This window comes from Aotus nancymaae, unplaced genomic scaffold (assembly GCF_030222135.1).
Source record: "Aotus nancymaae isolate 86718 unplaced genomic scaffold, 86718_ANA_hifiasm-v0.15.2.pri h1tg000348l, whole genome shotgun sequence".
Classification (NCBI taxonomy): domain Eukaryota; kingdom Metazoa; phylum Chordata; class Mammalia; order Primates; family Aotidae; genus Aotus; species Aotus nancymaae.
This window is the reverse complement of record NW_026988763.1, coordinates 563,132-585,311: the sequence shown is the minus strand read 5'-3', so window position 1 is coordinate 585,311 and position 22,180 is coordinate 563,132. Positions and strand designations below refer to the sequence as shown.

Here is a 22,180-nt window from a genome sequence, read left to right as displayed (position 1 = left end):
TAGGCGGAAGAGCCTGCAATCCATCCCAAACAGCCCTTTGTTCTGTGCTCAAGTCAACCCACTGGAACTTTACAACAGATAATGGTGGTAGAAACGGCGTGTGAGATTGCCCATGGTATCTGAACGTGTCACTGCCTTTCCTGAAGGTGTAATTTTCACAGAGATAACATGCTTGGTTCATTACTGCAGAGATATTTTCTTTGGAAAAATTGTATGAGAAAACACAGGATTTCCCAGGGCCAAGGAAGCAATTAATTTGCTAAAGTGGAAGAGAGAAATGAGGGAGTCATTAAAAGGCAGATAAGACTTTAAATAAATTTTTGGAGACTGGAGAAATAATATCCCATGGTGTTACATAAGCTTTGGCTTCTCTCTCTGGAGGAGTCCCTTCCTGTGAACACTGTCATATCATTTCTTTCAGATTCTGAGACTCCAGCAGGATGTCTTACCAACAGCAGCAGTGTAAGCAGCCCTGCCAGCCACCTCCTATGTGCCCCATGCCAAAGTGCCCAGAGCCATGTCCACCCCCGAAGTGCCCTGAGCCCTGCCCACCACCAAAGCATCCAGAGCCCTGCCCACCTCAGCAGTGCCAGCAGAAATGTCCTCCTGTGCCACCTTCTCCCCCCTGCCAGCAGAAGTATCCACCCAAGAGCAAGTAACAGCTTCGGGATTCATCAGGATCATGAAATGATGAGGATAATTGGCTCATCTTGTTCCACAGCTTCACCTGCATCTTCTTATCAAAGCCTACCGTGGTTACACAGGGAGCTTCTTTCCCCTTTGCCTGTAATCTGCCTGTGATGATCCCTGACAGCAAAATGTTTCCTTTTTGAGGCTGCCATACTGCCACTGTCCAGGTGGAGCTGAGAAAAGGAAGTCCTCAGCTGTGCCAGCTCTCACAGCTTTGGAAGAAAGAGCAGCAGCTCTCTCCCTGGGAACCATCAGAGAATTCTGTTGATGTTTTCTGTGTCTGTCTGTCACCTGGGCATGAGCTTCTCCCACCTGTGCAATTGTCACTTTTCTTTCACTCCCTGAATAAATCATCTTTGCATATATATTTGTGAATGAATCTTTTGCTTCATTTTGAATCTGCTTTATTAGCAATATTATACAATTATTTGGGTTTCTTTCCATCTTTCTTTCATCCATAGGCAGGATCTCACAATTATTGTTATCTGAATTTTGGGCCATATCAACGATTATTTTCATATCATTTTAAACCCCTTTATTTTTCCTTAATTAGTTTTTGATTGATTTGAGGAACAATTCAATCAGAATTTTAATCTCTTTATTGCAAATTGTGGAAAATAATATTTATATCACAAATTTATCTTAGGCATAAAATGGAATTAGTATCAGGAATTCAGCTGACACATCATTACTACTCATTTTATAGTAGTCTATTAGCAGCAGTACAGCATCAGAGAAATTCAAATCAAAACTACAATGAGCAAAGGAGAAAATGGGCAGTTGTTCCGTGTGCATTGAGTTTTACTTTTGCAGGATAAAAATGTTCTAGAGATACATCGCATAATAATATCAGTGTACTTAACATGTCTAAACTAAAAAAATTGTTTTATTGTGCATAGAAATACAATTGATTTTTGCATATTGATCTTGTATCCTGTAATCTTGCTGAATTTGTCTGTAAGTTCTAAGTGTGTGTGTGTGTGTGTGTGTGTGTGTGTGTAAGAATTTCTTAGGTCAGCTCTCTGTATCTGTGGGTTCTGCATCTGTGCTGCTTTTTTTATGTTTGTTGGCTGTATAAATGTCTTCTTTTGGCAACTGTCTGTTGATGTCCTTTGCCCACTTTTAATGGAGTTGTTTGTTTTTTCTTGTAAATTTCTTTAAGTTTCTTGCAGATTCTGGATATTAGATCTTTGTCAGATAGATAAACAGCAAAAATTTTCTCCCGTTCTTTAGGTTGTCTGTTCACTCTAATGAGTTTCTTTTGCTGTGCAGAAGCTCCTTAGTTTAATTAGATCTAATTTGTCCATTTTTTCTTTTGTTGCAATTGCTTTTGATGTTTTCGTCATGAAATCTTTGCTGAAGACTACATCCTGAATGGTATTGCCTAGATTTCCTTCTAGGGTTTTTTTTCCCCCCCATAGTTTTGGGCTTTACATTTACAGTTTTTACAATAGAACCAAAAACAATAAAACATTTAGAAATAAAATTAACAAGAGGACAATGATATCAGCAAGATGGATGACTAGAGATGCCCAGTTCTCCCACCACCCTCACAAAAACAAACCAAAACAACAAATAACCAACTACATTTGGATTACAGTGTCTAAAGGAGAGCACTGGGATAAAGCACAGAAGTGGTGAAACCCATGCGGAGCACAGAAATGTAGGACATCCAAGAGACTAAATCAAGCAGATGAAGGAATTTCAGAACTTGAAGGTAAGTTTTTTGAAAGCATCATTTTAATTTTTTTCCAGTTAAAGGAAAAAAATTAGCAAAGAGTGAAGAAAGTCTATGGGACTTATGGGACACCATTAAGTGAACAAATATTCACATTATAAAAATTCCAGGGGATGAAGAGATAGTGAATGGCACAAAAAGCTGATTTAGCAAAACAATAGCTGAAAACTTCCCAAGTCTTGAGAGATATATGGACATCAGATCCAGGAATTTCAAGATTCCCCAACTGATTCAAACCAGAGCTGTCCTCTCCAAATCATATAATAACCAAACTGCAAAAGTCAAAGACACAGAGAGAATCCTAAAAGCAGGAAGAGAAAAGCATCAAGTCACATATAAGGAAATCCCCATAATTTGACTATTAGCAGATTTTTCACCAAAAACCATGCAGGCCAGGAGAGACTGAAATGATATAGTCAAAGTGCTAAAAGAGGGAGGCTTCAAGGTGGCTAACTTAAGGTATATTATACTTACTTCCATTACTAAGAATAACCAAAATAGAGAGTAGATAATGATACTTCAAATAGATGATCCAGAGCAGACACTGGAATTCAGCAGGAAAATGATAAGAAATACTAAAACAAAGAAAGGAAGAAGAAAGAAATTAGGCAGCCTGCTTGCCGATGATAGGCTGGGAGCCAAGAGAGACTCCCCAGTATGGGAAAAGAGTAAATGAGAATCAATATTGTGAAAATGGCCATACTGCCCAAAGTAATTTACAGATTCAACGCTATCCCCATCAAGCTACCAATGACCTTCTTCACAGAACTGGAAAAAACCACCTTAAACTTCATATGGAACCAAAAGAGAGTCCGCATAGCCAAGTCAATTCTAAGCAAAAGGAACAAAGCTGGAGGCATCACACCATTGGACTTCAGACTATACTACAAGTCTACGGTAATCAAAACAGCATGGCACTGTTACCAAAACAGAGATATAAACCAATGGAACAGAACAGGGGCCTCGGAGGCAACACCATACATCTACAACCATCTGATCTTTGATAAACCTGACAAAAGCAATGGGGAAAGGATTCCCTGTTTAATAAATGGTTTTGGGAAAACTGGCTAGCCATGAGCAGAAAGCAGAAACTGGACCCCTTCCTGACACCTTACACTAAAATTAACTCCAGATGGATTAAAGACTTAAACATAAGACCTAACACCATAAAAACCCAGAAGAATATCTAGGCAAAACCATTCAGGACATAGGCATAGGCAAGGACTTCATGACCAAAACACCAAAAGCATTGGCAACAAAAGCCAAAATAGACAAATGGGACCTAATCAAACTCCACAGCTTCTGCACAGCAAAAGAAACAGTCATTAGAGTGAATTGGCAACCAATAGAATGGGAAAAAATTTTTGCAATCTACCCATCTGACAAAGGGCTGATATCCAGATTCTACAAAGAACTAAAACAGATTTACAAGAAGAAACAAACAAGCCCATTCAAAAGTGGGCAAAGGATATGAACAGACACTTTACAAAAGAAGACATACATGAGGCCAACAAACATATGAAAAAATGCTCATCGTCACTGGTCATTAGAGAAATGCAAATCAGAACTACACTGAGATACCATCTCACGCCAGTTAGAATGGCGATCATTAAAAAATCTGGAGACAACAGATGCTAGAGAGGATGTGGAGAAATAGGAACACTTTTACACTGTTGGTGGGAGCGTAAATTAGTTCAACCGTTGTGGAAGACAGTGTGGTGATTCCTCAAGGACCTAGAAATAGAAATTCCATTTGACCCAGCAATCCCATTACTGGGTATATATACAAATGATTATAAATCATTCTACTATAAGGACACATGCACACGAATGTTCATTGCAGCACTGTTTACAATAGCAAAGACTTGGAACCAACCCAAATGTCCATCAATGATAGACTGGACAAGGAATATGTGGCACATATACACCATGGAATACTACACAGCCATAAAAGACGATGAGTTTGTGACCTTTGTAGGGACTTGGATGAATCTGGAAGCCATCATTCTTAGCAAACTGACACAAGAACAGAAAACCAAGCAGCACAGGTTCTCACTCATAGGCGGGTGTTGAACAATGATAACATGTGGACTCAGGGAGAGGAGCATCACACACTGGGGGCAGTTGGAGGGGCAGCCAGGGAAGGGAGAGAGGGGGTGGGGAGGGTTAACATGGGGAGAAATGCCAGATATAGTATGCACTTAAAGTAAAATAAAAATAAAAATAAATAATAAATAAATGAATAAAATAAAATATTATGCTAAGTTAAAGAAGTCAGATACAAAGGACCACATATTGTTTAGTGCTATTTATATGAAATGTCAAGAATAGGCAAATTTCTAGAAACGGAATGTAGAGTAGTGGTTTCTAGGGGTCTGGGGGCAGGGGAATGAGGATTAACAACTCATCAGTATGGAGTTATTTGGAGGAGTGATTAAAGGGTTCTGAAATTAGATAGTGTTGATAATTGCATGAACTGTGAATGTATGAAGGACTATTGAATATACACTTCAAAAGGGTGAATTTTGTAGTATGTAAATTCTGTGTCAATAAAGGTATTTTAAAAACAAAGAAAATGGGCTCTTTTGTAAACATAAATGCAAGAGAATAGAAGGAAACCAAAAATCTGAAGAGATAAAATCCAGAGTGATTTTGAGAGACAAAAGTCCATCAAAACTCAGGTTTGCAGGTAAGATTAGATTAAGTTTTGATGTCATCCCACCTAAGTTTATTTTTCCAGATAATGTCAAAGGAGCCACGGTAATGGAAGAAGACATGGAAAAAGGAAGTACAAGAATTTCATCTGTGAAAGAAATGTGAGTATAGTTACTAGCATATAGAACTGGCTAGAAGCAAACAGATTAGAAATCCACTAAATTTTTGAGGAATCATGTTTCCAAAGTAACCACAAGCAGGATCTGAAAATAAAATGAAATGAAGCAAAACAGCTTTTCAACAGCCTTAAATGACACTTGGTTAGAAAGTGAACTGCATTCTTCCAATCCATGAACATGAAATTTTTTCATTTGTTTGTGTTATCTATGATTTCTTTCAGCAGTGTTTTACAGTTCTCCCTGTAGAGATGTTTTATATTCTTCCTTTCACCTCCTTGATTATATGTATTCCTAGTTATTTTTTGTGTGTGTGTGTGTGGCCATTGTAAATGGGATTCTGTTTTTGATTTGACTCTCAGCTTGAACATCATTGATGTATACAAATGTTACTGATTTTGTACATTGTTAAATGGCCATACTGCCCAAAGCAATCAACAGATTCAACATCATTCCTTTCAAACTATGAATGCTATTTTTCACAGAATTAGAAACACCTATTCTAAAATTCATATGAAACCAAAAGAGAATTCAAATAGCTAAAGCAATCCTAAACAAAAAGAACAAGGAATCACATTACTTGCCTTTAAGCTATTCTATAAAGCTATAGTAACCAAAACAGGATGGTACTGGTACAAAAACAGACACAGAGACGAATGAAACAGAATAGAGAACCCAGAAATAAAGCTGCACACCTACAGCCATCTAATTGTTGACAACATCAACAAAAATGAGCAATGGGGAAAGAACTCTCTATTAAATAAACGGTGCTGGGATAACTGGCTAGCCATGTGCAGAAGAATGAAACTGAACCTCTATCTTTCACCATCTGAAAAATTAACTCAAGATGGATTAAAGATTTAAATGTAAGTCCTCAAAATATAAGAATCCTAGAAAAAACCTAGGAAACACCATTCTAGACACTGGTCTTGGGAAAGAGTTTATGACCAATTTCTTTTTTTTTTTTTTGAGACGGAGTTTTGCTCTTGTTACCCAGGCTGGAGTGCAATGGCGTGATCTCGGCTCACCGCAACCTCTGCCTCCTGGGTTCAGACAATTCTCCTGCCTCAGCCTCCTGAGTAGCTGGGATTACAGGCACACGCCACCATGCCCAGCTAATTTTTTGTATTTTTAGTAGAGACGGGGTTTCATCGTGTTGACCGGGATGATCTTGATCTTTTGACCTCGAGATCCACCCTCCTTGGCCTCCCAAAGTGCTGGGATTATAGGCGTGAGCCACCGCGCCCAATTTCTTAACAATTGTAACAAAACTAAAAATTGACAAGTAGGACCCAGTTAAATGAAACAGCCTCTTCACAGCAAAAGAACCTATCAACAGAGCAAACAGACAACCTGCTAAGTGGGAGAAGATATCTGTAAATCATCTGACAAAGGGCCAGGCGTGGTGGCTCACCTCTGTAATCCAAGCACTTTGGGAAGCCAAGGCAGGCAGATCATGAAGTCAGGAGTTCAAGACCAGTCTGGCCAAGATGGTGAAACCCTCTCTCTACCAAAAATACAAAAATTACCCTGGTGTGGTTGTGGGCATCTTTAATCCCAGCTATTCGGGAGGCTGAGGCAGAGAATTGCTTGAACCCAGGAGGTGGAACCTGGGAGGCAGAGGTTTCAGTGAGCCAATGGGAGGTCAAATCACACCACTGCACTCTCAAAAAAAAAAAATCATCTGACAAAGGTCTAATATCCTGAGGATATTATCCATAAGGAACTCAAACAACACTACAAGTGAAAACCGAATAATCACATTAAAAAGTGGGCAAAAAACATGAACAGACACTTCTCAAAAGAAGATACAGAAGTGACCAAAAAACATGAAATAATGTTCAACATCACTAATCACCACAGAAATGTAAATCAGGACCACAATGAGATACCATCTCACACCAGTTAGAATGGCTATTATTAAAAAAATAAAAAAACAACAGTTGCTAGCAAGACTGTGGAGAAGAGAGAAATTTTATACACTATTGATGAGAATGTAAATTAGTTCAGCCACTGTGGAAAGCAGTTTGGAGATTTTTCAAAGAACTTAAAATGGAGGTACCATTTCACCCAGCAATCTCATTACAGGGTATATATACAAAAGAATATAGATTATTCTAACAAAAAGACACATCCACTTGTATGTTTATTGCTGTACTATTTACAATAGCAAAGTCATGGAATCAACCTAGGTGCCCATCAACAGTGAATTGGATAAAGAAAATGTGGTACATATACACCGTGGAATGTTCCACAGCCATAAAAAAGAATGAAATCATGTTCTTTGCAGGAACGTGGATGGAGTTGGAGGCCACTATCCTAAGCAAATTAATGTGAGAACAGAAAGCTACATATCACACGCTCTCACTTGCAAATGAGAGCTGAACATTGGATACTCATGGACAAAAAGATGGCAACAATAGACACAGGGGACTAATAGACGAGGGAAGAAATTGAAGGGGTTAAGGGTGGAAAAACTACCTGTTGGGTTCTATGCTCACTATCTGGGTGATGGGCTTATTCATATTCAAGCCTCAGCATCACACAATACACCCTTGTAACACACCTACAAGTGTATACCCCTGTATCAGCCCATTCTTGCATTGCCATAAAGAACTATCTGAGACTGGGTAATTTAGAAACAAAAGAGGTTTCATTGACTCACAGTTCCATAGGCTGTACAGGAAGCATGGCTGGGAAGGCCTCAGGAAACTTACAATTATGGCAGAAGGCAAAAAGGAAGCAGGCACATCTTCACGTGACAGAGCAGGACGAGAGCGAAGGTGGAAGTGCTACACACTCTTAACCAACAAGATCCTGTGAGAACTCACTCACTATCATGAGAACAGCAAGGGGGAAGTCTGCCCCCATGATCCAGTCACCTCCACCAGGCCCTTCTCCAACATTGAGGATGACGGTCTCACATGAGATTGGGTGGGAGCACATAACCAAACCATGTCAACTCCTAAATCTGAAATAAAAGTGGAAACTATAGAAAAGAAAAAAATAACAAAAAATTTTAAAAAGAAAAGTGAATTGCCAAGTTACCTAACCAAGAAGGGCATAGTCCACAGTACACACTTCAGGTTTGATTATAGAGAACAGTATAAAAAAGGGATAATTCTACCTATGGCAAAAAAATGCATAGCAAAGTTAAAAGGAGTTCTTTCCAGAGAACAGAATCAACACCTTAAAAGGAACTTCTGCCACTTCTGGTATATTGGAATGGGAAGAGTGTGGCTTCACAATGCCTGCCCAGTTGGATTTCAGAGTACCAAGGCCCAGTGGCTGCCATGTGTCACCATTATCTTCCTTTGCGCGGGGTAGTTTTGATTTAGTTTTCCTGTATCTGCATTGACATTGGATGCTGAGTAATAGGAAAAACGGCCCGTTCGTTTGCTTCATAATTTTCTGAACAAAAGGAGCCATCGGAAGACATGATGGACAGCATGTGAGACTCCCGGCCCTCACCCCTTCCTCTGGGGCTGCCTTGAAATCCCAAGCCATTTTTAGTCCCCAGCCGTCCTTGTCGCCCTACCATCTCGGCAAGGGCCCTCGATTCCTGCCCCTACATCCTCAGACCAGACGGCTCCTCAAGCCGTCAAGAGTCCTAAATTCCGGCGGACGCCCTGCACCGAGTTTCCAGCGACCCACATTCTCCCTCCGACTGCCCAGGATCGCGCGCTTGTCTCTGCGCAACAACAACATCGATGACCGCGGGGCGCAACTCCTGGGCCAGGCGCTGTCCACGCTGCGCAGCTGCAACCGGACCCTCGTCTCGCTCAACCTGGGCTTCAACCACATCGCGGACGTGAGTGCGCAGCGGGGAGAGACCCGCTGGGAGCAGGTGCGGCTCGGGCGGCTCACGCCTCCCTGACCACCCCTTAGGGCCTCCGGCTTAACTGTTCCCTGCTCTGACTGTCCCTGGCCCACAACCGCATCCAGGACAAGGGCGCCCTGAAGCTGGCGGAGGTGGGTGTGCCGATCAGGTGGGTCCGGGACGAGGACTGGCCGGGGGAGCCGACCCTGACTCCGCTGGCGTTCGACCTCGGGGCACCCGCCTTCCGCAGGTCCTGCGACCCTTCGAGCTGACGCACACTGAGGTGGTGGAGCGCCGGCGCCTCCTGCTGGAAAAAGGGACGCAGGAACGCTCGCGATCGGTGAGGAATCCCCAGGCCCCAGGCCCAGGCCCTCTAACCCTCGAGCCCACTTCCGAAGTCCGCTGCTTTTCAGCAAACTGGACATCCGGTTAAATCTCCATCCTCTGTCATGACTTTTTCCCTCCGACTTCTGCATAAACGTTTGCCAAGCCGCTGCTGGGCGGGCTCTAATTGCAGAACCACCCTATGGGCAGTTGAGTGTATTGGTTAAGAGACAGGACACTAGATTTAGACCATCTGGACCTGAAGTCCGGTTCATCCATATCCTAGCTTGTGACCTTGGGCATGTTACTAAACTTCTTCTTTTAATGGTAGAATATTTTGCTTTATTTCATTATGTGCAGGATATTTGGGATAACTAAACTTTTTTTTTTCTCTTGAGATGGAGTCTGGCTCTGTTGCCCAGGCTGGAGTGCAGTGGCACAATCTCGGCTCACTGCAACCTCCGCCTCCAGGGTTCAAGCTATTCGCCTGCCTCAACCACCTGAGTAGCTGGGATTACAGGTGTGTGCCACCAGGCCTGGCTAATTTTTGTATTTTTTAATAGAGACGGAGTTTCGCTGTGTTGACCAGGCTGGTCTCGAACTCCTGGTCTCAAGTGATCCGGCCCCTCTTGGCCTCCCAAAGTGTTGGGATTACAGGCATAAGCCACTGTGCCTGGCCTGTTATTTAACTTCTCCTTGCTTCAGTTTCTTCATCTGTAAGTGGGGATGACTGTACCTATTTCATGACTGTTGAGAGGATTTAATGACTTAATTCCTGCAATCCATTTAAAATAGCACCTGGCACTTAGCTCAATAAAAGTTAGCTGCTATTTTCCCCCCTCAGTATGACAGTCTGAGATCCTGCCTCACCCTTTGTCTCACCCCCACCCAGGTCCCTCTGCTATTTCTATTTCTTCTCCAAAGCATCTCACCCCAGAGGAGTCCATTACAAATTATTGTAGCATTTAGGCAGGGAGGTGGGTGGGAGGTGCTGTCAGCTCCACTGCTCCCCAAGTACGGACACAGCTACCTTTCATGCCCCCATTGAGGAAGGGGCTCTGGCTTCTTCCTCCCTCCCTTTCCATTTGTGAGCACAGCCCTCCTCCTCGAGACACGGGGACTCCAAAACAGACTGTGAGAAGAGTCAGATGGTAGGGATCAGCAACAGCGCATTGGTGGACAAGACAGACAAGACGCAGGCAATGAAAACCCCTAAGGGCCTGGGCAAGAAAAAGGAGAAATCATGGGTAGGTGTGCAATGGGACAGAGCCTGGGTGCTGGATGGACAGCGGAGGGGCTTCCATCACGTGCAGAGGCAGTAGAGGGAAGAAGGCCACATGGGCCTTTGAATTCCCCCTAAAGCCTCCGGTCCTAACCCCTCTCCTTCCCTCACCACTGCTCATCCCCTCCAGAGGTGGGACTTGCACTTCTCTTCTCACCTTCTCCACGAGAATTGACCAAGAAAGAGGAGAAGTCAGGGGCTGGGCAGTTGCCCGCACAAGGAACCCCTAAGAAAGAAGACGCCACAAAGGCAGGCAAGGGGAGTAAGTGCGGGCGCCCCTGGGCAGCACCTTCCCACGTGGAGGAGGAAAGAGTGCTGGGCAGGGTGCAGGAGGCTGTTCTGGGCCTGAGCGCACCTGCCTGGAGCTCACCTCACCATGTCTCTCTGGGCCTGATTTCCTTCTCACAGTGGGATGACGTGGGGAGCCTCATCCGGCCCGGATGTCCTGAGCCACTGCTCTCCACACCCCCTTCGTCGGAGCTGGAGCTCTGTGACTCTGTCTTCAAAGAACCCACCCACCTAGCTGGGGTCCCCCTCCAGCCATTTCTTTTTTCTTTTTCTTCTTTTTTTTGAGATGGAGTCTCACTCTGTCGCCCAGGCTGGAGTGCACAGATGCGATCTCAGCTCACTGCAATCTCCGCCTCCTGGGTTCAAGCAATTCTCCTGTCCCAGCCTAGCCAGTAGCTGGGATTACAGGCATGCACCACCATGCCCTACTAACTTTTGTATTCTTAGTAGAGAAGGGGTTTCACTATATTGGCCAGGCTGGTTGAGAACTCCTGACCTCAGGTGATCCTCCCACTTTGGCCTCCCAAATTACTGGTGGTGTGAGCTACGACGCCCGGCCCCCTCCAGCCATTTCTACTGCACCCAAACCCATGGTTGGGGGGTGTCTTTGCCTCACCTAGCCTGTTCTCTCTGGGGAGGGAGCCTGGGTGGTATCAGAAATGTGCACTGTGCATTCTGGCTCCTCTTCTGGCCCCAGAGGTAACCATCCCTGAGCAGAAGCCAAGCAGGATAAAAGGGATCAAGATCGGGAGCAGAGAGAAGCGCAGCATCTTCCCAGAGTTGGAGGTAAGCTGCCGGGAGGAATGGAGGCAAAGGGCATACCCCTGGGATTCCAGGCTTGCCTGGTACCTCTCATCCCAGCCCCTCTTGGAATGTGGTCTCCAGCCCCATGCGGGTTAACTAGGAGATACAAGTGAACCCCCTCTTCCCTTGGCAGCTCCTTCCGTAACTGTCTCCAGCACTCCAGGAACAGGAGCAAAAAAGGTCAAAGTTATTTACAACAGCAAAGATGCACATACAATAAATACATATTTATAGGACCAAAGTGACAACGGGGAGGGGAGGCACCCACCTCCGCCTGGGGTCTTGTGGAGAAAGAGGGGAGGAAGAAAGTGCATTTACACAGAAGTCTCCTTCTCTCACTTGCATGTCTGAGGGCAGCGCACGTCCAGGCGCGCACGCGTACGCACGTGTATGGGGTGAGGGCAGCCGTGGTGATTGGGGGCCTTTCAGATGCAGTCAGCATCCTTAGGAGACACCAGGCCTTAGAGGGTTGGGCTAAGGGAGGGAAAAGACACTGAAACTTGACTCTGATTTGAGCAGACCAAGCAACATGCCGGTCTCCCCCAAGGCCTTGGCTGGATCCGAGTTTCCCCAACTGCCTCCTCCACAGTGAGGACAGTTAGGATCCCCCCACCCTGGGTCCGGTCTCAGGCCAGTCCCTGAAGGAGTGGGGACGCAGGGGATTTGGTGGTTTGCACGGTTATGGTCCTGGTGATGCGGCTGCATCTGCTGCGCTCTCTTCCAGGGGGTGTCAGAGCCTGCGGGAGGAGGATGAAGGTGAGGAATTGGCCAGCCTGAGGCCACCGCTTCCACGTTTTGTCTAGAAAGTGTTCAGGCTCATGAGAGGAGCTCCTTCAGCACCTTCCCTCTCCTCCAGAAACCCTAGTTTCTTGTAGGGCTTGAAAAGGGCTATCTACCGAACTCCACTTGCATCAGCCCCGAAAGCCCTTAGGTCAAGTAGGTATGTGCCAAGTCTTCCTGAGTTACAACATAGCCTGGCCCACCCAGTATGGTTCTGCGCCATTTAATAAGCACGAGTCTTAGGCCAGCACTGCGGTGTGCACCTGCAAGCCCGTATCTCAAATATAATATATATAAACACACACACACACACACAAATAATGAAAATAATTTAAAAAAGGAAAAAAAGTCTCAGATGTGACACCAGGCTCCTCGTGGTTTGTTACCTCCATAGCACAAGGAATAAGAGGGCTCAATTCTAAGCTCCCCATTTTGCGGGGAAGCATCTGTGGGGTCCCTCTCTGAAGCTGAGGGAATGAATTCGTTTCACTCAAGGGGAAACCAGACTCTCAGAACCACCATCTCTTACTGCTTGGCAATGTGTCCTCACAAATTGGGGGACCTCTCCCTGACGGTAGGTACTGAGAGGGACCTGGCTTCACTCACCATCCTCAGGGCAGGGTCCCAGTTCATGGCTGTTCCCGGAGTCAGAAGCCAGGGGCTCCTTAGTGGGAGGTGAGAGGGAGCCATCTGTCCATCGAGCTGCTGCTGCTTCTGTGTGGAAACTGCCCACAGGCGTGCTGCCACCAGACGACTCTCCCCCAAGGGACTTGGGCAGCTCTCTGTGGGCCAGCACCATGTCCTGGAAGAGTCGGCGGGGGATTGTCTGCTCAAGTCCTTCTATTGCTAAGGCCCCTGGGGAAGGGGTCACACTCTGATCTGTGCTGGGCCTTGGGGAAGGGGGTGTGATTTAAGGGTGGCTGGGTGAGCTGGGGGAAGATCCCTGGGCCAGGACAGGATCTAGGGCTCATAGGGAATGGTTTTGGGGTGATGGGCTGGAGTCTTGCAGGGACAAGCCCTGTTTCCCTCACCTTGAGCCTGTTGAGCTTGAGGGTGAGCTGCTCGATGGTATGGAAGATCATGCCCACATCCCTGAGGGCCAGGTTTTGGGGAGAGCGGCTGGGGCGTCTTGGATCTCCATTGCCTCCCTGCAGCTGAGGCTGAGGCTCTATCTGCCCTGCAGGGAGGCTGGCAGGCTGAGGGGGGCTCGTGGGTGCCCCTGAAAGGTCGGTGCTTGAGTCCAGGGGTCCTGCTGGCATGCTGACATAAAAGCAGTTCCCTGTCCCCACAAGAAGAGAAAAGTGATCAGGAGGCAAACAGAGAAGTTGGAGCTATCCCCCCGCTCCCGTGGGGTTCCCCAGCTGCTTGATAGTGCAGGCCAGGCAGCCCTCTCCAGGCGAAGTCTGAGCACGTGGGCCTTGCTCACTGTCTGCCAGTCCCCTAAAAAGCCCTGGTCCCCAGCCTTTCTAGACGGTACGTTGCTCAGTCTGGCCCCAACCTGGGGGAGATGCTGAGCAGTGAACTCAAGGGAGAAGTGTCGGGCTACAGTGTTTTGTTTGGGGAAATGGGAGTGGCTCCCCCTCCTTGAGTAAACAGATCAGGGGCTGGTTTCAGGCTCTTCTTCTAAAAGGAGCAGGCAGCAGCCCTCTCGCCCTGCCTGACTCCAGCTCTGGATGAACTGCAGCCCTGCCCTGCGCCTCTGCCATCCATGCCACGAGCCTCTGGAGGTCCCTCGACCCAACCGAGGGGTGTCAGAGACAGCTGGAGGAAAGATTTGGAGGGTTCCTGACAGGCAGGAAGCTCAGAGAACCACTGTGGAACCTGGGAGGCCCTTTCAGCTGCTTTCCACAGTGACACTGGAGTGGCGTCTGGGGTGGGGAAGCAGCTGCTCGAACATCAGGTGAAGGACACTGGGCTCCTGGCATCAGGCCAGGCTTCCCTGCCCCTCTCACAACTGCACGCTGGTGTTTATCCCTGCTGCTCTAAACGGGAGCCTGGACAGGTGGCTTCTTAAGGCTGGACGGACAGCACAGGGACCATCCACGTCCTTAGGTCCACATCTTCCTCCTCCCCTTTCCGGGCAGCTGAGGGAGCTGGTGGGTGTGTGTGTGACCACGGGCAGGGGTCCGGCTCTGCCCTCAGGTCCCACACGCCAGTCCTGGCCTGTCTTTGGCTCCGAGGAGAAAGTTATTACCCATAGCCTTTGTTCCGCTTTCCACTTCAGGCGGCTCGGGCTCTGACTGGCCACTCTCTGGTAGTGCAGGGACAACCTTGCTGCCTGCCACCTCAGCTGCACCGACACCACCACCACCAGGAAGAGGAGAGACCGAAAGACAAGGAAAGGGAAGGGAGAGCGAGCAGGAAGGAGAGAGGGCAGGAGGTGGGGGCAGGGGAGGAGAAAACGGGAAGAACAAGGTGAACACAAGATCATACACGATGACATCCCAGGCAGCACGGAGAACTTTCCACCGATTCACCAAGAGAGAGAAGGAAGGTCAGTTCCCAGAAACCCAGGACAGGCAGGCCTCGGGCAGATGGAATGAAAAATGCTACTGGAAGGGAGGCAGAGCGGAGCCCCAGGGGAGGGCAGGAAGCCCCTGCTGCAAGGCCCCAGGCGCGGAACCCCGCCCTGTGCATGCCCCAGGCTTTGTTCTTTCTTTCTTGCCACCCTCTCAGACTAGCCCACTCTTCCCAGGGTGGGTACCTTCCTCCCTGGGCTCACTGCTTGGGCCGGGCAAACCTGTCTGCCTCCCTGCGAGCTTGTCTCCGCTTTTCTTGTCTCAAGGTCGCCCGTGGTGCTCCCCAACCTGGGCTGCCTTCCTGTCACCTTGCTCACTCCCCAGACCCCTCACTCGCCAGGTGTCTTCCCAGCCTTGTCCTTCACACCCTCTAGTCCCATCTGCCACCTCTGCTACTGTTGTCACTGGGCACTTCCTTTGGCCGGCACTGTCCCAGGCTCTAAGCATACAACAGTAAGCAAAACAAAAAGATCCCTGCCCATGCTGAGCGTACATTCTAGTGGAAGGACACACAAAAATAGACACTTCAGTCAGTTATGCAGTTTGTTAGAAGGTGGTAACTTCCACGGGAGAGAAGAAAACAACAGAGTATGGCGTGAGGGTTGGGCAGTGCTGGCGTTAAACAGATTGGGTAAAGGAGACACAGGAATAGACACGGAGGTGCGGCGTTAGGAGAAAAAGCATTCTAAGCAGAAGGAAACAACAGGGACCCAGCCAGGAAGCCTGAGATTTCTCCTGAACACAAGACCCCAGGTTACTCCACACACAAGCTCTCAATGAGAACGCCGTCCCCTCTACCAATCCCATCACGGAAAGTGCATCTGAAGCCCTTTGAGCGCCCCGGCTCCCCATGTTTCCCATTCCTGTAGCTGCGGCACGCATCTCTCTCCCCAGCAGTAATCCCCGGCTAGAGGATGCAGGGGACCCCGCCAGGCTGCTCCTCTTCCTCCACAGCTGATGCCATCACCCAGAGAGGCTGGGTGGGAATCTCTGGTCAGGTGAGTGAGCTCACACTTGCCTAAGTATATTCAGTCTGCTCTCCTTCCTCCTCCAGACTCTTTCTCCCACCCTGTTTCTTCTATACTCTTCATCAAAACCTCACACCCTGGGCCCTGATGGCCTCTCCCATCACCCCCATACTCACATCCAACCTGTGCTGGCTCCCACTGCACAGTTCAGGGCCCTTACCTCCAGGCAGCTCCCCAGGTTCAGGTTCACCATGGAACACGTCTGAGTCATCCAGTTCTACCCTGAAGGAGGAAACCAACCCAGGGTGAGATGTCATGAGATTCCATCATGGACTCCTGTGTTAGAATGGGCGATGGAGTAGGATCTGAGGACGGTGTGGGGCCTCCTCACCTGGCTGGTTTGCATGGCAGCCCGGTGAGGGGGGCTGCTGGCTGAGCTTCCTGGTCCCCTGCTCTACACCCCCATCACCCTACTTCAGGCTCAGGCTCTATTACAGTCAGGTGGCAGGCTGTGGGGGAGCAGACAGGGACAGGAAGCAGGGACAGGGGGCATGTTCTTCCATCTGCCAGCGCTTGGAGCTGTCTGCTCCCTGCTAGCATTTCCCTGTTGTGGCTGTCCACCCCTGGGGTGAAGGACTTAGAAGCAGCAGGAAACAGGAGGTTTGGAGTGGAGAGAGTGTGGGGTCTGGAGGGCTAAGCGCTGCACCTGCTGGGTGTAGATCCCTGGTGGGCTGGCTCCTGGGGCCCTGGGGGTGGAGGATGGACAGGCATTGGGGCAGCTCTGGGGTGCCTGGTGGCGTGCTGCACAGCCTCTTCTAAGCGCTCCATCCATCTGTTGCTCGGCAAGAACAGAGAGGACTGTAGTGAGAGCAAGACCACGGCACACACCACCCCCGTGCCGAGCCCACTGCTTCAGGGCTTCCAGGTCCTTCTCCAGGCCCTAAAGACCCTCTGCCTGGCAGGTTCCCACCTCCCCATACAGTCCTCCCTGGCTGCTCCCTTGGGGTTAGATTACTTGCAGCGACCAAATCCTAGACACCAACCCTCTGTTACGCTTTGTGCAAAGCATTCTGTTTTCTCTCTAAAGTAATTCCCTAACAGGGAGCATTAGCCACATTTTACAAATGAAAACCCTGGAGGTGGGAAACGGGTTGACTCGACCCGCCTCCTTCCACTGTACCACACCACCTCTGGCGGCTGCCGTCAGAAAACACGGGCTGAGTGGGAGGCAAACGCCTGAGAAGGATGCATGAATCTAATTCGCCGGATGGTGAAGGGAGTAGGGCAGGAAGCAGAGAAGCAGCAGCGGCTGCGGCTGGAAGACCACGAGGAGCTCATTCTCCCAGAGGCGGGCCTGGTGACCAGGTCAGGGGTTATGACCCCTCCCAGCTTCTCTTCTTCTGTCCTACCTCCCACTTCCCTTCCCAACTCCCTGTCCAGGGACTGCTCTGGGGCCCAGCCCTGGCCTTGCTGTCCACCATCCTCATACACACCACCCTGGTCCCAAGGGGACCACAGTTACGGATGACCCCTCAATCAAGTCTCACATGTTCTTGTCTGATGGCGTCAGTGCAACCAGCTCATAGATCTGGGGTGGGCCCAGATTGGAGGTGCAGATGATGAAGAAGGCCCATTTATCTGCATGAGGAAAGGAAGGTAGAAGGGCCTATATTAGGGACGGCAGTTGTGACTGCAGCCTGGGCCAGGGTGACAGAGTGGGACCCAAAGCCCTGACCCTCAATGAGGATGAAGAGTGCAGCGTGAGACAGAGGTGGGTCATCGGGACCACTTGGAATCCACTTACACAAGGGACAGAGGAAATTCCAGGACCCCTAATGTCACCTTTCACAGCCACCATTCCTTTCATGCTCTAATAATAGTGATGGCCGACGCGTGTATGGTGCTTAGGACTGACAAAATGGTTTTTTTATCTTGAGACAGAGTCTTGCTCTGTCGCCCAGGCTGGAGTGCAGTGGTGAGATCTTGGCTCACTGCAACCTCCACCTCCTGGGTTCAAGTGATTCTCCTGCCTCAGCCTCCCGAGTAGCTGGAATTACAGGCCCCTGCCACCACGTCTGGTTAATTTTTGTTGTTTTAGAAGAGATGGAGTTTCACCATGTTGGCTAGGCTGGTCTTGAACTCATGACCTCAAAGTGATCTGCCTGCCTCAGCCTCCCAAAGTGCTGGGTTTGCAGGCGTGAGCCGCTGAGCCTGGCCAGGAGTTTCTAAAACTTTTTCATACCTGTCATCCCTTTTGATTTCCCCAAGAATTTGGGTAGGTATCACTCCTATCTCACAGATGAAGGAAGTGAGCCCAGAGAATTTGGTTGCCTGACTCTTGCTCCAGAGCCCTTTCTCACACACATGGCACTTCTCACTGAAATGCCTTTGTCCAGTGGACCCAGCTCTGTACTGTAGGTACTAACATCTAACATCTTTTGGAACCAAGCTCTGCTCAAGTCACTCTTGTAGCAGAAAGCTGTGTCCTACTCACCCTGCCTAATCCTATTCTTCCCCGTCCTGCTCGGACACTCTTGCCCCATCCTCAGTGTGCACATCCCAACCAAACCAGCACTGTGCTGGAGGACCGCTGACCACGCCTGCGCAAGGCTGTCTAGTTTCCTCTCGGTGCTGGAGGACCGCTGACCACGCCTGCGCAAGGCTGTCTGGTTTCCTCTCGGTGCTGGAGGACCGCTGACCACGCCTGCGCAAGGCTGTCTAGTTTCCTCTCGGTGCTGGAGGACCGCTGACCATGCCTGCGCAAGGCTGTCTAGTTTCCTCTCGGTGCTGGAGGACCGCTGACCACGCCTGCGCAAGGCTGTCTAGTTTCCTCTCGGTGCTGGAGGACCGCTGACCATGGCTGTCTAGTTTCCTCTTGGTGCTGGAGGACCGCTGACCACACCTGCGCACGGCTGTCTAGTTTTTCTCTTGGTCCCCCCCAACCCTCATCCTACCCCACTCTGTCCTCTGCTTAGGCTGGGTCAGGACAGGAAGAAAGGAACATAGGTGGACTGGTAGGTCCTGTAAAGGCCTCAAACTGGTCTTGCCTCATCCAGCTGGACAGGAGTAATAGAGATCACGGTCCCCGAGCCCGAGGCCAGCCTGGACCATCTCCCCAGGTACCTGTGGCCACAGAGCGGATGAGCACGGCATTGAGCTTGAGCACGGGGCTGAAGGTCTGCTTGCTGCCTGAGGAGCCCACGGCAGTCTTGCTGTGGCACTTCAGCCGTAGCTTCTTCTTCTTTTTCTGCAGCAGCACTAGGAGGTCCTCCAGCAGCAGCACGTGAAGGTCTGGAGGGGTATGGTCGGGGGCAGGCGTTACCTGGTCCCACTCATCCCTCACGAGCACAATGCGGAGCCTCAGGCTCTTGGAGGCTCTAGGAAGCCCTGGGAGTCTGGTGACCCCATTTCTCTTTCTGGTTACTCCTTTCCCATGTCCCAACATGTCGCCTCCAATCATGTTTCAATGCTTGGGAAACACACAGAGAAGAGCCCAGGGAGGCCCACCCACTGCAGGTTCCCGCTCAGTCCCAGTGCCCTGGCACATACCCAAGGTCTTATCCTTGCTGATCCTCCAGGTCAGGGGCCCTTCATGAATCATTTTTCTGGTTGTAAGGTCCAGGCTCTGTTAAGGAGACACCATTCATTCATTCATTCATTCATTCCAGTATTTGAGAACCTACTGTGTGCCAGACATTGTGCTAATGTGCTGGGAATTGGTGAATAAGAAAGAGTCCTTGCCCTTACTCTCTTGTAGGGGATGAAGACAAGCAAAAAGGTAACTGTGAAGTCATGTGCCACGTGCCAGCTGGGAGATATACTGATGGCTCTGACTTTGGGTCTCCCACCCGCCCCTACCATGTGCCAGCTACAGTCCTAAAAAGACCACACACTGCTTTTCCCGGCCATGCCTCCAGCTCTGCTCCCTCCCAGAGGACCTCCACCTTTCCTCCAGTTCTACCCGGTGCCCTGCTCTCTCAGGCTGAGTTCCAAGATCTAGTCTTTCCTGGGTGTGGCTGTCTGCCTTGTTCATCTAGGGACAGGGTGACAGTAACAGGGTATGTGTCTTCTGGGGCTCCATCGTGCCACCGTATCTGGTCTGTGTCTCCTACCTCTAAGACTCTCCAAGCCCTGCCAGAGTTCTGCTCCTAAGGGTGCGCAACAAGTGTGAGGGGTTGACGGTGCTGCAGCCTCTGCCTCCTACCTGGAACTCTGCTGCCAGGGGGTTGCTGGCCCTCTTCAGGGCGGTGGCATCCAGGCGTTTCTGGTAGCCCTCTAAACGGTGGCGGTTCTCTGTTTGCTTCACTGCTTCATTCACATACTTGAGAATCTCCCGGCACTGGTCCCGGGCCCGGCAGAGCTTCTCATGCTCAGAGGTGCCACCTACCAAACAGGACAGAGGAGATGGTTGGGGCTCCTGCCTGAGAAGTCTATCACAGCGTCAGCTGTTACCTGCCTGAATGCATCCATGGCAACTGGCTTGCTTCAAACCAGCAGGTGTGGGTGGGTAGAGGTGAGCCACTCCTGCCTCACATGAGGACCTCAAGTGATAAGGGTAACTTTTACTGAGCATCACCAGGTCTCAGACAGACCACTGCTTTGAAGACACTGATAGCTCTTGGGAATTCCTGCCTCTACCACAGCCAGCTCTACAGATGCAGGGGACAGACTGTGGGAATGGTCACGATAACGCCTCCAGAAAGCCCGTTCAAATCAGGCTGGGGTTCCTAACACTTCTCTGTCCTGATCCCAATGTCTGAAATTTGGGGGTAGTAAAAGATGCCCAGGACGCCAGGGAGAGTGACAAGCTGAGGCTAGACCCCCTTGTTCAGTCTTCCCCCTGCTCCTCTAGGGTTACCACATAGGCTGTGTCTTTTGTGCACTGCAGGGGGCATGAATGGGGATAAAGTCCAGCCCCATTCAACCAGGGGGACCCAGGTGCCCTTGAGTGCCAGCCTGTGCCAAGCACCAGATGGATACTTTCCCTGGATTTACACAAAGGCTCCAAACAGGTGGGCCTCTGATAGCGGCCCTTACTCCTCCCACTGTTGAATACCTTATATTTTCCAAAGGACATTTATAATCATTTTCTTCTCTGACATGCCCCACAACAGGACAAGGATGAAGACACCAAAGGCCACAAGGCACAGTGACTTGCTAAGGTCACAAAGCAGTGCCAGAATGAGGGTCTGGCAGGAGGCCTGCTACCCGTGGTGCGAGCCCCTTCCCAGGCCTACCCTCTGTGTGCTTGATGATGCTCTCCAGCAGCCGTGGATACTTGGTGAGCCGCTGCATCTCAGAGACGATGAGGTCTCTCAGCTGCAGCCGGTGGCACTGAGGGTGGCTCTCAGCCTCCTAGACAGCAGGAGACACAGAAGGGAGGAGATGTCAACGTGGCTGGGAGCTGGCTTATGGCCTCAGGGCCAAGATGGGTGTGAACATGAGAAACAGATCCTAACTCCAGATGGGTCGCTCAGAAATGGTAGTGGCAGCTTCTTCCTTAAAGGTGTAGAGAACGGTTGGTGGTGGCAGGGAGACACCAACCCAAGGAAGGGATACGGTCAAAACAGAAAGGCAGGTATACTGCTGCCACTCTATAGACAACGAAACTGAGATCCACCTCCGTGCACACAGGTGCTGGTGGGTAAGCCAGGCCTCTGACTGCTAATCCAGGATCCTTTTCAACAAACAGCCGTCTCTTTGTCTAGAGTGAGTCAGTGCTTTTGAGGAACTCATGCGGAAGGATGGAGGGAGTCGCTGTAGAGAGGGAGGGTGTGGCCAGAAGGAGAGAGGCTCAGGAGACCCTTGGTGACGCTGATGGAGATGAAGGAAGGCCGGGGCTTGGGTGAGACATACCTGCATGAAGAGCTGGAATCGGCTCTCCTTGCGCTGCTTGGTCTTGATTAGCTCTAGGGCTATTGACTGATAGGAACAGAACTGTGCAGCCACCTGCTGGAATTCCTCTTGGGCAGGGCCATCGAACTAAAGAGGCAGAATGGACACAGGACGAGGCATCACATCCCTGCCTGGGACCGGTCCCCTGCCTATCCCTTCCTTTGCCAAATTCCCTGGCCTTGGGGAATGAGAATCTGCCTCCCCCAATCTCCTTGCTGAGAGGGAAACATTTGGAGCTATA

At 49.3% G+C, this 22,180-nt stretch overlaps 2 protein-coding genes and 1 pseudogene across 2 annotated transcripts in view; 2 read left to right on the top strand and 1 right to left on the bottom strand.

The window, feature by feature from the left end:
• The first annotated feature begins 440 nt into the window (after positions 1 to 440).
• On the top strand, positions 441 to 659 carry LOC135273185 (small proline-rich protein 2A-like). Its single transcript, XM_064372102.1, has one exon. It carries the CDS (start codon positions 441 to 443, stop codon positions 657 to 659), a length of 219 nt encoding a protein of 72 aa, XP_064228172.1.
• Positions 660 to 8,696: 8,037 nt separating this feature from the next.
• LOC135273188 (leucine-rich repeat-containing protein 71-like) lies at positions 8,697 to 12,242 on the top strand (annotated as a pseudogene).
• Positions 12,243 to 12,456: 214 nt separating this feature from the next.
• LOC105705254 (rho guanine nucleotide exchange factor 11-like) overlaps positions 12,457 to 22,180 on the bottom strand; it is a 79,652-nt gene continuing 69,928 nt past the window's right edge. The window contains 12 exon segments of the mRNA XM_064372104.1: positions 12,457 to 12,514; positions 13,160 to 13,359; positions 13,589 to 13,836; positions 14,752 to 14,847; positions 16,265 to 16,326; positions 16,751 to 16,876; positions 17,592 to 17,682; positions 19,168 to 19,335; positions 19,594 to 19,669; positions 20,249 to 20,427; positions 21,282 to 21,399; positions 21,901 to 22,026. Of these exon segments, the coding sequence (XP_064228174.1) occupies positions 12,457 to 12,514; positions 13,160 to 13,359; positions 13,589 to 13,836; positions 14,752 to 14,847; positions 16,265 to 16,326; positions 16,751 to 16,876; positions 17,592 to 17,682; positions 19,168 to 19,335; positions 19,594 to 19,669; positions 20,249 to 20,427; positions 21,282 to 21,399; positions 21,901 to 22,026 (1,548 nt within the window).

Bases quoted from the DNA above. Each gene is read 5' to 3' on its own strand.
- LOC135273185 (XM_064372102.1), top strand. From the start codon at position 441: ATGTCTTACCAACAGCAGCAGTGTAAGCAGCCCTGCCAGCCACCTCCT.